Source organism: Gekko japonicus, unplaced genomic scaffold (assembly GCF_001447785.1).
Source record: "Gekko japonicus isolate JY-2015 unplaced genomic scaffold, Gekko_japonicus_V1.1 scaffold6329, whole genome shotgun sequence".
In the NCBI taxonomy this organism is placed as follows: domain Eukaryota; kingdom Metazoa; phylum Chordata; class Lepidosauria; order Squamata; family Gekkonidae; genus Gekko; species Gekko japonicus.
The window spans coordinates 11,806-27,310 of NW_015171694.1; the positions used below are offsets into that span (position 1 = coordinate 11,806).

At 41.5% G+C, this 15,505-nt stretch overlaps 1 protein-coding gene across 1 annotated transcript; it reads left to right on the forward strand.

Annotated features, from left to right (window-relative positions):
* Positions 1 to 2,316: 2,316 nt before the first annotated feature.
* LOC107117858 (deleted in malignant brain tumors 1 protein-like) lies at positions 2,317 to 13,622 on the forward strand (the record flags this gene model as incomplete). Its single annotated transcript, XM_015420022.1, has 4 exons — positions 2,317 to 2,340; positions 7,120 to 7,440; positions 12,244 to 12,564; positions 13,314 to 13,622. Coding segments are annotated over 4 exons (975 nt in total), but the record flags the coding sequence as incomplete, so codon positions are not given.
* Positions 13,623 to 15,505: the final 1,883 nt, after the last annotated feature.

Genomic DNA, 15,505 nt, shown 5'->3' on the forward strand with positions numbered 1-15,505 from the left:
CCTTCCTTCCTTCCTTCCTTCCTTCCTTCCTTCCTTCCTTCCTTCCTCTTCAAAAGGGGAGACACTATAAGGCCTTTAAAGACTCATCCAGGCCTGTCTGCTTGCTACTGTTCAACAGCAGCCACTCCACAAAACCCAGTGTGATAGGGTTGCCAGGTCCTCCCTGGTCACCGATGGGGGATGTGGGGGTGGGGCTGTCAGATCCAGGTTGGGAAAGTCCTAGAAATTACAGTTTCTGTTTTCTAATTCTTGTCGGGGGGGGGGGGAGAACAATGCTATACAGTCCAACCTCCACAGGAACTGCTCTCTGTAGTCTGGAGATGAACTGTAATTCCGGGGAATCCCCAGGTTCCACCTGGAGGCTGGCATCCCTAGCACTGATATAGCAGCTAGAGTTTTAGACTAGGATCTGAGAGACTCGTGTTCAAATATTCAGTCTGCCATTGAAGCCAACTGAGTGACCTTGAGCCAGTCACAGTCTCAGCCTAATATACCTCACAGGGTGATTGTAAGGATTAATTAATTAAATTATCATATAGCATTGTGTGTAGAATAGCTAAGAGATCTGAAGATTCTCTGGCAGGTGCAAGTTCTAGCTCTTAGCATTATGATAGTGATGAGCTAGACTTGTTTATAGGGGATGAGAGAGCTCTGAAAGAACTGTGACTGGCCCAAGGTCACCCAGTTGGCTTCATGTGGAGGAGTGGGGAATCAAACCTGGTTCTCCAGATTAGAGTTGATGGGCTGCAGCGTGGGGAGCTGGGGGCGGGGCTTGCTGAGGGCCTTGCTGCCACCACCATTTGTGCCAACTCCTGGGCTCTCGGAGCGGTGCTCCAGTGTGCTCCGGCCCCAAAAGACCCCTGGTGGTGGAAACAACTGAGAAAGTCCTCGTATACTGTTGATTCTACCAGAGCATTTGAAATGTATACATTATCCTAATTATATCCAAGTACTGTTAGCCAAATTGCTCTATTTCTTAATAATGGATTGGGAATTATGATATTAATGAGCAATGGGCATAGCTATAGGATCAGATCTGGGTATACTGGACTGCCAGTTGGTATCAGGGCAGAAGCACATGATCTGAGGCCATGTGCTTGATGGATATAGACAATGGAAAACAATGCAGACCAATGGAAGGTCTTGGGGGCTGGTCTCAAGTGAGAACAATAGATTTCCTGGACCAATGATGAGTCCCAGGGGTGTGTGGCATTAGGATGGGCAAGGCCTAGATGTGACCAATGAGCTCTCAGAGGGGCAAAGTCTGGCTTTAACAACAGAAGTCAGGTGTTGGATGACTGTACTGGGGTGGCTCCAGTTGGAAGAAGTGATGTTTCTTAATGTGTGGCAGGATGAACCTGAATAAGTGACCATTCACTAGACATGGAAAGTTAATGTTTACCTTGATAGGTCTGGCATAGGTGTAAGAATGCAGATATCTTAGACAAATATATGGAGATAGGAATGAGAGGATTATTCCGCAACACACTTCATTCATGACAATAACGCAGACCAGAGGCTTTTTGTCCCTGCCTGCGTGTACATTTGACAGACAAAAGACTAGCCATTTGGTCAGCAGAAGATGCTTGAGGCAAGGGCAGAGACTTGCCCATTCCAGTCCTCTTTGGACTAAGCTGACAGGATAGATGGGGGGGAGGCTTGCTTGCATGGAGAATGTTTGGCAGTACAGGCAGCATGGAATTCTCTTTGGCCTGAGGTTTCTCAGCCAAGATGTGGTTCTCCTAACCTCCCAGCAAAAGCCACTGTTTAAGCTAAGCCTGGCTTCATAGGACACTGCTTGTGGAGGTTCAGAGGTTGTTTTGTTGTGTCTCTCTCTCGGGAAAGACCACCCCAAGTTCAGGGCTGAGGATGCTGGCAACAGTACCCAGGTAGATCTAACCATTTTTATATTTCTCTCCTTCTTGAAATTCGCTGTAATGAGATTACTTTTTAAAAAGTCAGATTTTGTGCCCAGGCATGTCTAATTAGAACAATACAGTTTTGTTTTAACAAATTTTAATCAAGCATTGTATTTTATGCCCAGTTATGGCATGTAACCAATGTAGCAAATTTAATCAAGGTAAAGTTTGTTGATGATTTTGATTCTGTTCTCTGCTCCTGGATCATAATAAACTTGACTTGACTTGGAATAATTCTTGGGCAATTGTAACATCATCTGTAAAAGGAACTATGCTGGAACACCCTGAACATTTCTTCTGTAGCTTAAAAATATCATTTATGACAAGTCAGTATCAAAATTTTGGTACTGAACCTGGAACAGCTTTTCTAAGCTTTTCTAAACATCTTTGTTCACAGGCTCTACAGCAGCTCTTTTTTCAGGTAAGTTTGGCTCCTTTTTTGTTGTTGGCTGAGTTTACTAAAGACTGTTATCTTTTTCAATGCACCTTTGTAAAGATGTTGTTATTAGGAAATAAATGTAGTTATCTTTTCCTTTGTATTTCCATGAGAAGCACATTGCACTGAGACATTCAAGAAACCCACTTGTGAGGGGGCAATACTCCAAGCCAACCACGTGCAACTAAAAGTCTCTTTGGTAGTCCTGAGGCAATGCATTAACCATTAATCCATATTGCTATGTGGAGAATGACCATTTCCTCATTCTTTAACAGGTCTTAGTCTTCTGATGCAGGAGATGAGAAGTTTATTTATTCTACGCATTGGGTGAAAACTTTATATCCCCACTCAATGTTGCATTAAAACTTTAATTTATAATTTTATTTAGAAATTCTTGAAATGATTAAGTAAACAAAAATCACAAAGGTACAGAAAAATGAGCATATGTCAAGGAGATTAAAAGTAAAGAGACATACATGCAATTTCTTATTCTACCTAATTTAAACTTAAAATGAATTGTGGTTTCTAAGATTCTTATCAGAGCCTTTGCAGAAAATGTAAGATAATCTAACTGAATTCCAACTCTGAGAAATTTGAGGGTTACCAAGGTGTGGTTACCTTATATAGACACAGTCCTGTGAGCCAACACATGGCTGGAGTAAACCTTTTGATTCATAACCTCTACAGGTGTGATATAATGTGCCTTTGAGCACACAGTGATACTTCCCCAATGGAATATTTGGAAAAAGCCCTGTTCTGTCTCTGGGATTTTTTACCTTGGCACTGACTCAATTTACTGATAATTCAGTGTAACACACTACAAAATAGCTTTCAGCAGTGGACAGCAGATCTGCTACGAGTTGGTCTGTGAGTTTCCAAGGGTGACACTCTGAATATCTAGGGTAGTGAGGGCAGAGAGGGATGAGCCAGCAGGTGAGAAAGCTTTCCCTTCCTTTCCCAAGAACCTTCTGCTTCTTTCCCAGAGAGCCACAGTGACCCAATAGATACAGCGTCAGCCTAGAATTCTGGGTGATCAAGATTCAGATCACCATCACACTATGGAATTTTGCAGGGTGACTTTGGACCAGTCATGCTGTCTCTAGCCTAACCTTCCTCAAAGGGTTGCTACTGTGATAAAATAGAGGAAGGGAGAACTATGTTTTCTGCTGCTTTTGGTCCCCATTGGGAAGAAACATAGATAATAAATACATGCACTGGGGTTCCCCCCCTTTCTTTCAGCATTATATTCCCAGCCCATTTTACTTCTGCAGAGCACAATGAAATATTGCATTGGGGGGGGGGATTGTTTTCTTCCCTGCCAGCTAGTAAAAAGGAAGACCATGCCCTTATTTATCAGGTGGGACAGCTTATGTCCTTAGATTCATAGTGCATGGGATGGGAAAGACTAATAAAGAGATATCTACAACCTGGATCTCCAACTGGTTCAGAATGCGGTAGCACAAGTCCTGGTGGGAATGCCATGGGCAGTACATATTTTGCTGTGCCAGCTATACTGGTTACTGGTGGAGTACTGAGGGTGGGAACACCATGGGCAGTACATATACAACCTTTGCTGTGCCAAGCTATACTGGTTACTGGTGGAGTACTGAGTCAGGCTCAAGGTATTAGTGTTGATTTTTAAGGCCTTGAGTGGTCAGGGACCCACGTACCTTCAGGACCGCCTCCTCCAATATGTCCCCAGAAGAGCTCTGAGATCAGCTGATAACAACTCACTGGTGATCCCTGGCCCTATGGAGGTCCAGCTGTCCTCAACCAGAACTAGGGCCTTTTTGGTCTTGGCCCTGACCTGGTGGAACTCTCTGCCAAATAACATCAGGGCCCTGTGGGACCTGATGCAATTCCGTGGGGCCTGTAAGGCAGAGATGTTCTGCCAGGTTATTGGATGAGGACAGCAACAGGTAAAACTGGCAACCTCCTTTTTTACTTTTGGCCTCATCAGCCCTTCCCTGCCTTGCTGCGCAGAGAGCATGGCAGCTGGCAAAAAAAGGGGTTGATCGCCATCTGGATGGTTGTTTTATTAGTGCATTGTAATAATTTTATCATGTTGATTGTATTATCTGTTTTAATGCTGTAAATCACCCAGAGTCTGCTTGTGGGGTTGGGCGATTTAGAAAACTAAATTATCATTGTTGTTGTTGTTGTTCTTGTTGCTGTTGTTGTTGTTGTTGGTGGTGGTGGTGGCGGCACCATTGCTCCTTTCAACTTAAAGAGCTACATAAAAATATCAATAGATCCCTGCACCTAAGGAGACTACAATTTCATGTAGGCAAAGGGGAACAAATATCAGCCCCTTTAGATTTCCTCTGTAAGGAAGAAGAGGAGGAGGACGACAAGGAGGAGATTAGATTTATATCCGAGCTTTCACTCGGAGTCTCAGAGCGGCTTATAAACTCCTTTCCCTTCCCCCTCCCCACAACAGACACCCTGTGAGGCTGAGAGAGCTCTTTCAAGAGCTGCTCTTTCAGGAATAGCTCTGACAGAGCTGTGGCTTGCCCAAGGTCATCCAGCAGCTGCAAGTGGAGGAATGGGGAATCAAACCCAGTTTTCCCAGATTAGAGTCTGTGCACTTAACCACTATACCAAACTGGCTCTCAGGAACAAGGGTAAGGATATGGCAATGTCAGCCTATGTGCATTCTTTAGGATGTATTTTAGACCCACTGCATGCACAAGACCATGTACAAAACAACTGTTATATTTTCTTCAGACAGCAACACTGCTTGTCTGTGTTAAGAATTGTGGGAGGAGTCTCCCTAAACATTATATGAATGTTTGCATATCACTCATTACAAGGATAATACATTAACAAATTAAAAGAGTATCAGGAAGGGAAGAAATCTGGCTCTTCAAATGTGTCTTTGCTGGAAGATTTTCAAGATTCTTATTTCCGTACACACAGGAGATTGCCACATTTTCAAAAAGAGACCCAAGGTTCTCTTTGTATTCTGACACGCAGGAAACCCATTCTTTGACTATTTCTAATTAAAATGGGTTGTGTGCATTAGAACTAAAAAATTAATGATTTTCAAAAACAAAAAGGAAGGGGAAAAGTTCTACTGTTGCAGAAGTTGTGTATCAGGAACTTAGATTTAGACCGGCATGATCAGCAACTCAAAGCAATGGCTTTGGTCAGGATTCCGACAACATTGAAAGGTCTCAGTCTAAACACACAGAGAAAACTTTTTTCCATATCAAATATGTCTTTAATTAAACTTTTACTTGGTCAGTTTATAAATATGAGACTCATCACATTCATACTGAGGTTTCCTATAGGTTAAATTTTGCTCACGCTGAAAATGCTGGTGTAGTTTGGGAAGGGACTCCCACATTGCAACCACTTGTGACTTGAATGACATTATAAGAATCTCTGTGGCCCATTACTAAAAATACATGGAAGGCCTAAGCAACTACACAGTGATATCTGTAATTTTATTAGTGAAGAAAGTATGTTTGTGACCGATTATCAAACATTAACCTCCCTCAACATTTTATTACTTCTAATTCCAATTATCTCCTACCAGCTGTGGGTTGAATGCTGCTGCAAGGAGGGGCAGAATAAGTACCCTTTTTTGGTGGGATATTTTGAAACATACACATCAGTTTCACCCTAACATGGCAAAATAGTTTTTGATGCATCTAAATTTAAGCAGAAAATTATTATTCAACAGATAATCCCTAAAATTCACTTTGAAATTAAGTTTATATTGTGTAGTGGGTTAGCCGCATGGAAGACCCGCTGAGGCACACATGATACCCTGCACGCTTTACTGGTACACAACAAAGACAAACGGCCGGCTGGCCAACTATATACACACCTGGGGACACACCCCTAGGTCCTGTTAGTGGGTATAAATCTCCTGCCACGGTCCCATTGGTCCCCCAGTGGAGAGACCAGGAGCCTCGTCCCCATTGTTCTTCCAAAGTCAAGCTTTGGGGTATTCGCTGGCCCCTGGTGGCGGTCAGCGGACACAACAGTTTACATTAAAATATTAGATAAACATTATCTAACTATTGACAAGGAACCCCAGCTAGTGCAAAATGAGGCGGCACACCTGCTGACTGCATTGACTGTGCAGGAATCCATTTGGCTGGCGCTACACCAATTACACTGGCTACTTATTGAGTACGGGATCCATTTCAAGGTGTTGGTACTGACCTTCAAAGCCCTGCACAGCCTGGGACTGACATATCTGAGGGACCGCCTCTCCCCATATGTGCCCCCGGAGAGCTCGGCCGACCAATATCTGCTGGTTATCCCTGGGGACATCTGCTTACCCTCAGCTAGGGCCAGGGTCCTAGCATGGTGGAACATACTCCTATTTCAGATCAGGGCCCTGCAGGACCTTATACCATTCCACAGGGGCTGTAAAACGGAACTGTTCCACCAAACCTTTGGATGAGGCAGTGAGCACCCAATCAAGTTGGCCTCCCTTCTCGAAGCTCTCCAGCTCTGTGCAGCCCAGACTGAGCAGATCTTTAGTGGTCCAGCGGTTCCAGCTTCTGAGACTATTGCACTTTAATTGATAGTGCTACCTCTTTTAATTCATACCTTTTAAACTGTTTTAATTACTGAATTGTTGTGTTTATATTATTTTATATTGTTGTTGTGATCCGCCCTGAGTCCATTCACAGGGAGGGCAGAATAAAAGTTGAAATAATAGATAGGTAAACTTTGGCATTAATAGTGACGTTACCTTGACCAATTCAATTAAATCAAATAACACTTTCTTTTTTTTCTTTAAAGTTCCCTATGAACACTCCTTAAGATTAGTGAATGGAGCCAACAGGTGCACAGGTCGTGTTGAAGTATATCACAATGGCACATGGGGAACAGTCTGTGATGATGGCTGGAGCATAAATGATGCACAGGTCGTGTGCCGACAGCTCGGATGTGGATCGGCGCTATCAGCACCTGGAAATGCCTTTTTTGGTCCAGGTCCAGGCCCTATTTTGTTGGATGATGTTAATTGCAGTGGAAATGAATCCTCCTTGTCTCAGTGCCCTCACGCACCTTGGGGCAGACATAACTGTGGTCATCAGGAAGATGCTGGTGTCACCTGTGAAGGTATGGCTACACAACAACCATTTCTCTTGTAACTTCAGTTATGTTTTCTCTTTCTTGTCAATTCCTTGAAGAATAATATTAAGGAAGTACAAAGGCAAATAAATAGTGCTAAGTACAGTTTTAATTTGCCTTATAAATCAAATATCTTTTAAAGTCCTTGAAGTGCTCTCTTGGAAATTAGCATGAAACATCTAAATCACATACCTTCGTTACCATTTATAATTCTTAACTTTAATCTTAATGCAGGATGTAGTTCTAGTCACCAGGAATAATAAAATTTGTAATGTGTAGTGCTTGTATTTATGATATAGAGACATTTTATCCCTTGATATTAATATTGATAGAGAACTGATAGTGTAACGTGTCCTAAGAACACTTGAATGTTGTTATTTCTAGAACTGGATTTACAATGTTCAGTGGCACCTTTAAGATCAACAAAGTTTTCTTTAAGGTATGGGCTTTCGTATGCATGCACATTTTCTCAGATTTCTTGAAATGAAAGATAATAGTTCATTGATATATGTAGAGGGTGAACTACCCTCTACATATATCAATGAACTGTTACCTTCTATTTCAATGTATCTGAGAAAGTGTGTGTGCACGCAAAAGCTCATACCTTGGATAAAACTTTGTTGGTCTTAGAGGTGTCACTGAACTCAAAGTTCATCCTAAAAAGAATTAGTCCTCTCAGCCCTTTGGCTTCTGTAAGTATGAAGAGTAAGACTCTGTTTAGGACTGCATGGTTATGAACTGCTATATGTATTGTTTCATGGCTCTTCATAATGAAGTTGTTTTATCATTCTCATTCTTCTAGTCTTCGCTGTAGACCCAGGAATATTACAGATTCTCTGGCGGGTTTTGTTAGGCAGTTTGGCAGGTCATTCTGAGGGGTGTTTCCCCTGTGTTTGAATCTTTAATATATTAATTTATCGTTAGACATATAGCTGTTTTAGCTTGCGGTGCTTTTTTAAATTCAAACTCATTTGGAGAATTATTAAAGAGATAATGCACCAAATGGACTTTGACATTAACTTTATATGAGATGTTGAGGTGTTCTCACACACCTTGGGGTGGCACACATAACTGTCATCATCACAAAGATGTCATCTGTCAAGGGATTACAGCCATGTCCTTTTTGACTTAAGTTATCATAATGTACCATTATGTCTGTATGGTACATAATAAAATACATTATGGAATACCTAAACAGCTATAGATATCTCCACTTTTATCAACAAGAGAAACATGTTTGGAACGAATTATCAATCATTAATCACCCTCAGCAAATGTCATTGCTCCCTATTTATGTCAGAACTTTAGCTACATTGTGGGTCAAGTTTTTAATAACACATTTTCCCTCTAAGTGGCAAACTTGTCCAGCTAGGTGAACATAGGTCCCGTTCACACGAGGGGATTTGGGCCAGTAGCGGGACAGTTCGGGGGCGGATCAAACCAGTGCGATCACACCACAACATCTGGGAAGCGTGGTGCTTCCGTCCCCGAACTGGCCCATCCACTCGATGATCCAGATCAAGTAGGAACCACCTACCGAGGTGGTTCATCTCCCTGCTGCGCCGCAAACCGGGAGTCTGATCGCCGGCGCAAGGATGCACCGGCGCGTCCCCGGCTACGAGCCGAACTGCGCATGCTCGGACATGTGCAGTTCGGCTGGCTCGGCATCACGCTTTTTGCCGCTTTTTCCCCTGCCGTGTGGCAGGGACCATAGAGAATTTTTTATAGCTTAAATAGTTTGATTTGTTCATTTTTTTCTGTTATTGACCTCCTGTAAGACAGGCAATATAATTGATCAGATAGTTGTTGAATTCTTCATGACCATATATTAATTTTTATTCTATATTACTGTAAATTTTATGTTGTTTTTATGTAAGCTGCCCTGAGCCAGCCTAGGCTGGGAGGGTGGGGATGAAATCTAATAAATCAAATCAAATCATTATCCCCCCTTTTTTTAGCAGGAAGAGTAACTCCTAGTGCATCACCTGTTGTACAAACATCCAGTAAGTCATTGATCCTTTTTATTTATCAAATTTGTTATGCATTCAAACAAGCACATTCCTTACTGTCAAAGGGACTAGTTTCTAATATTTCATTGCCAAGTGATATATAGATTTTAATAGTTATTTAATTAGTATATTTTTATCCCACCTTTGCTCCATTGAACTGAAAATGGGTACATGGTATTCCCTTTATTTTATCCTCACTATAACCAATGCTCCCTCTAAGCTTTGGAGTCTTGTGAGCAAAAATTCTACTTTGTGAGCGACTGGCATTAAAGTTGTCAGCAAGTGATTTGGCTACTGCATAAATTAGTTTATTCTGGAGCCATCCTTCCTGAGCTAAGACAAAAATGTGTGAGCTGGAGGCTAAAAAAACCTATGAGCTAGATCACACTAACTCACCTTAGAGGGAACACTGACTATAACCCTGTGTGGTAGTTGAAACCGAGAAGGAATGTCTGGCCTAAGGTCATTTTGTGAGCTTCATTGCAGTGGGGATTTAAACCTGGGATTCCCAGATCCTAGCTTGACATTTGTGATGCACCCTGTGATACAGACCTCCTCCCAACCTGGAGAAAGGGAAACTAACTAGAGGTGCTATGGGCTCTTTCTTTATCAAATCCCAAATGCACAACCACAATCTTCTAAAAGAAATAATTTATTTTACAAGAACAACAATCTGTACTTTCAAGAATCCAAAACAGAAAACTTAAAAAAGGAACCCAGCCACTTGAACTATCTCACTATTATCTTTCTCTTAAGAGTAATAAAGTTTTAAAGAGCAAGATGTGATTACAACTGAGCACCACACACACCCTTTTTAACTCAAATTGGAAATATTAAGTCCTTAGATTTCCAATATACTAAAATGATATACAATAACCAAGGATTTCACCACCCATTACTGTTTACCCAAAGGTATATAATAATCAACATATGTCAGGTGACAAATAGTATTGTCATGTTATTACAATCAACAGCTTATACACAATTACATGAGATATGGCTAATAGACATTAAATAGACATTAAAATACAAACAGACTCAATCATATTCTGTAGTCACCATGATAACCATGTTGTTACAATCAACAGCTTTTACACAATTACGTGAGTTATGGCTAATAGACATTAAAATACTAACAGCCTCAATCATATTCTGTAGTCACCATGATAAAACAGTTACTATTATATTGAATAGTTACTTTAATCCTAGGGACTTTAAATACTTCTTTCCCATCTCCCTCCAGAGTTTGACATCCATCTGAGTAAAACAACAATCTCTAAATAACAATTTATAGCTGGTTGGCCTAATTCCTTAATTCCCCTTGATTTCTTCTCTGGCCACCCTCATTGGTTTTCTGTTGACTTCTATTTGTATTAGACACAATTTGTGCAACTCTATACAATGTCTGCCCAATTATGAAATTAGAATGTTCACCTTTATGTACAAAAATTCAAAGCACTCCCTCCCAAGTCCCAACAATTATACTTTAATGGCAAATATACAATACACTTTGACTCCGCCTCTGTGTCATAAGTGCATACTTGAACTAACCCTTGGACAGGAATAGGATATCTCTCTGAGAAAGCTTTAGAAATACTTTAGAAATCTGCCCCTGTATCCTTCTGAGCTGTAATTCTAACACCATCTGCTAGTTCAACAAAATCCTCCCTCATTTTGCTCGCCCATTGTTTTTGCTGTGGGGAAATAAAAGTCCTAACACTCTTAAGAGGTAACAATGAAATGGCTTAAATTTTTTGACACAGGCACTGAAGCTTTTGAGCATTTCAGCAGCCTTGTTCGTTCCACCTCTCATCCTTGGAATACATGGGGAAAGTGCAAAATCCCTACATACAGATTTACATGGGAGTTGCCCCATTGGCTTCAGTACGTTTACTGAAATCAGTTTCGTCCTAACATGGCAAAATAGTTTTTGAAGCATCTAAATGTAGGCAGAAAATTATTATTAAAGAGATAATCCTTAAAATTCACTTTGAAATTAACTTTACAGAAAACGTTACCTAACTATTGATAAGGAGCTCCAGCTATTGCAAAATGTGGCGACGCAGCTGGTGACTGCATCGCCGGTGTGAGCATGCATTTGGCCATTGCTACACCAATTGCACTGGCTACCAATTGAGTACTGGACCCATTTCAAGGTGTTGGTACTGACATTCAATGCCCTACGTGTCCTGGAACTGACATATGTGAGGGAGCACCTCTCCCTATATGTTCCCCAGAGAGCCTTGCGCTTGGCTGACCAATATCTGCTGGTTGTCCCCGGCCCAAGGGACATCTGCCTAGTCTCGAATAGGGCCAGGGCCTTCTGCCCTGTCCCCAGACTGGTGGAACATGCTCCTGCTTGAGATTAGGGCCCTGTGGGACCTTCTATCATTATGCAGGGCCTGTAAAATGGAGCTGTCCCACCAGGCTTTTGGATGAGGGAGTGGGCACCCAATCAAGTTGGCCTCCCTTGCTGAAGGTCTCCAACTCTATGCGGCCCAGACTGACCAGAACTTTAGTGGCCCAGCGAATCCATCTTCTGAGACTATTGCACTTTGATTGAAAGCATTTCCTCTTTTAATTCAGACTTTTAAAACTGTTTTAACTACTGAATTATTGGGTTTATGTTATTTTATGTTGCTGTGCTCCACCCTGAGCCCATTCACAGGGAGGGAAGAATAAAAGTTAAAACAAACAAACAAATAAAATAAATTTGGCAATGATGGTGATGTTACCTTGACCAGTTCAATAAAACCAAGTAACACTTTCTTTTGTTTTTAAGTTCCCTATGAACATTCTTTGAGACTAGTGAATGGAGCCAACACATGCGAAGGTCGTGTTGAAGTATATTATAATGGCATGTGGGGAACAGTCTGTGATGATGGCTGGAACATAAATGATGCACAGGTTGTGTGCCAACAGCTTGGATGTGGATCAGCGGTATCAGCATTTGGAAATGCCTTTTTTGGTCGGGGCATAGGCAGTATTATGTTGGATGATGTTAATTGCACGGGAAATGAATCCTCCCTGTTTGATTGCCCTCATGCACCTTGGGGCAGACATAACTGTGGTCATCATGAAGATGCTGGTGTCTCCTGCGAAGGTATGGCTACACAACAGCCATTTCCCTTGTAACTTCAATTTTTTCTTTCTTTCTTGTCAATCACTTGAAGAATTATATTTAGGAAGAACAAAGGCAGATAAATGGTGCCAGGTACACCATTTGCCCTATAAATCAAATAATACAGCTTAGCCTTTGAAGTGCTCTCATGGAAATTAGCATGGAACATCTAAATCAAATATCCACTGCAATTTCCACTTTTTATGCATAGATCTTGACAGAAATCTGTTATAAAAATTTCATCAAAGGGTATAATGATGAAAAAAGAAGAGTCTTCTAAAACGAAGAGTCTTTTTGCCTGCTTGATTTGATACCACTGAGTTGTGAATTCATTAAGAGGCTTTTTGCTTCGTCCCCTTTGTTTGTCTCTGTCCTTGTCTCTCTTCCCCCCCCCATCAGCCAGTCTATCTCTCACTATAGATGTGGTGGAGCCTGGAGTAGGTCCCTGCAATGGTCACTTCAAAAGGTATTGGGGGGGGGAAATACAACCCTCCCTGAGCTCATTTTTTACTTTTTGGATTTTTGTGCAGAGCCACAGAGTCCCCTTGATCTGTAAAAAAAACCTGTTGGGGGAGACTATGGCCCCATCTGTGGAAATAAGTATCCGCACGCAGAGGGGACTTTGGGAATTAGATATACAGATTAACTGGTGATATAAGGAATGATTTAGCATTGATAGTGACATTAACTTGATCAGTTCAATAAAGCCAAGTAACACTTTTTTTTTAAAGGATCTTTGCGACTAGTGAATGGAGCCAACAGATGTGCAGGTCGTGTTGAAATATATCATAATGGCACATGGGGAACAGTCTGTGATGATGGCTGGAGCATAAATGATGCACAAGTCGTGTGCCAACAGCTTGGATGTGGATCGGCGCTATCAGCACCTGGAAATGCCTTTCATGGTCCAGGTTCAGGCCCTATTTTGTTGGATGATGTTAATTGCAGCGGAAATGAATACTCCTTGTCTCAGTGCCCTCATGCACCTTGGGGCAGACATAACTGCGGTCATCAGGAAGATGCTGGTGTCATTTGTGAAGGTATGGCTACATAACAACAATTTCTCTTGTAACTTTAATTATATTTTTTTGTTTTTGTCAATGAATTGAAGGATAATATTAAGGAAGGACAAAAGCAAATAAATAATGCCAGGTACAGTTTTAATTTGCCTCATAAATCAAATAATACAGTTTAGTCTTTGAGGTGATCTTTTGGAAATTAGCATGGAGCATCTAAATCAAATATCTACAGCACTTTCCACTTTTTATGCATAGATTTTGACAAATCCATTATAAAATTTCACCTTCTGTACCATTTCTATTTCTTCACTTTAATTTTAGTGCAGGATGTAGTTCTAGTCACCAGGAATGATAAAATTTGTAATGTACAGTGCATGAATTTATGTTGTGTTGCTTGGTTTTTATAGCACCATTTGAGATTTTTTCTCAAAGTGGAAAACTTGTCCAGCCAGCTGAACATAGAGAATTTTTCCATACCTAGTATAATTTGGTTTGTTCGACGTTTTTTCTGTTAAGTTCTTGATCTCCTGGATGACATGCGATATAATTGATAAGATATTAATCATCCTCTTTTTATTTAGAAGGAAGAGTAAATTCTAGTGCATCACCTGTTGCACAAACATCCAGTAAGTCATTGATCCTTTCTATTTTATCAAATTTGGTATGCATTCAAACAGGCCTGTTCCTTACTGTCAAAGGGACTAGGTTCTAATATTTCATAGCCAAGTGATATAGTGATTGTATTATTTCTTTAATTAGTATATTTTTATCCCACCTTTGCTCCATGGAGATGAGAAGGTTACGTGGTATTCCCTTCTTTCATTTTATCCTCACTATAACCCTGTGTGGTAGTTGAAGCCGAGAAGGAATGTCTGGCCTAAGGTCATTTTGTGAGCTTCATTGCAGTGGGGATTTAAACCTGGGACTCCCAGATCCTAGTTGGACATTCCAACCAGTATACGACACTGGATCACACTAATAGATGCTCTCCTAGTCTGAAGAGAAGCGTTTCTTGAATCTCTGGGGGTGTTTCTCCCCTATATGTATATGATTTGATACATATGGTCCTGCAACAGTGGAGGAAAGGCAATTGATCAAGTTAGCTGGGAGGTAGAATTTGATTTAATGGTGTGTGTTGTCTGTAGGTTCCACCTCATATAGCCATCTAATTCTAAAGCAAATAAGATTGCCTGTTTGTTTGATTTTTGGCAAAATAGTGTGTATGTTTGTGCATCTGCATTCCTATTTCTGTACATTTCCTTGTTTGGACACAGTAGCATGGGGAGGGGGCACAGGCAAAGAACTTACACATTGACTTTGGAGAATAAAATGGCCACAGCTTTATTGATTACACCCTAGGAATATTGGTGCAGCATAGGGGCTGAACCTGAATCAGGCCACCCACCTGCTGCCTGATAACCCTGGAACCCCAGCCCACCTGATGGGGTGCTACCAAGAAGTGCCAACCGCTGTGTGGTCCCCTTGCCACATGCTAGTGCAAGCCCTACCAACAGCCTCTGAGCTGGGCATGCTGCTGAAGGTGGCTCTACCTCAAGACTCCTTAAGGGAGTCCCAACACCATGGGATGCAGGCACACAGGCACTACCTCCCTACCCAAAAGGATCTCTCCCATGCCCAAACCACCCAGAACTGTGACAGTCGTGGAAAACAGTAATATATCCCATGACAACCAAATCGCATGGAGGGTGGGTGGGAAATTGTGGCTCTTGGCAATATAGGGGATGGGTGGGCAGGCAAAGCCCCCCCCCCAATTCTGCTTCTTAGAAAGCATGAAGGATTCTAAAGTGGCTACACTTTGGTCAATAGAAAGGCCTAGCCAAAGCAGAGAAAAATGGCTCAGACAATGTATTCCATTTCTGTCATAGTCACCTTAGAAAACCAGG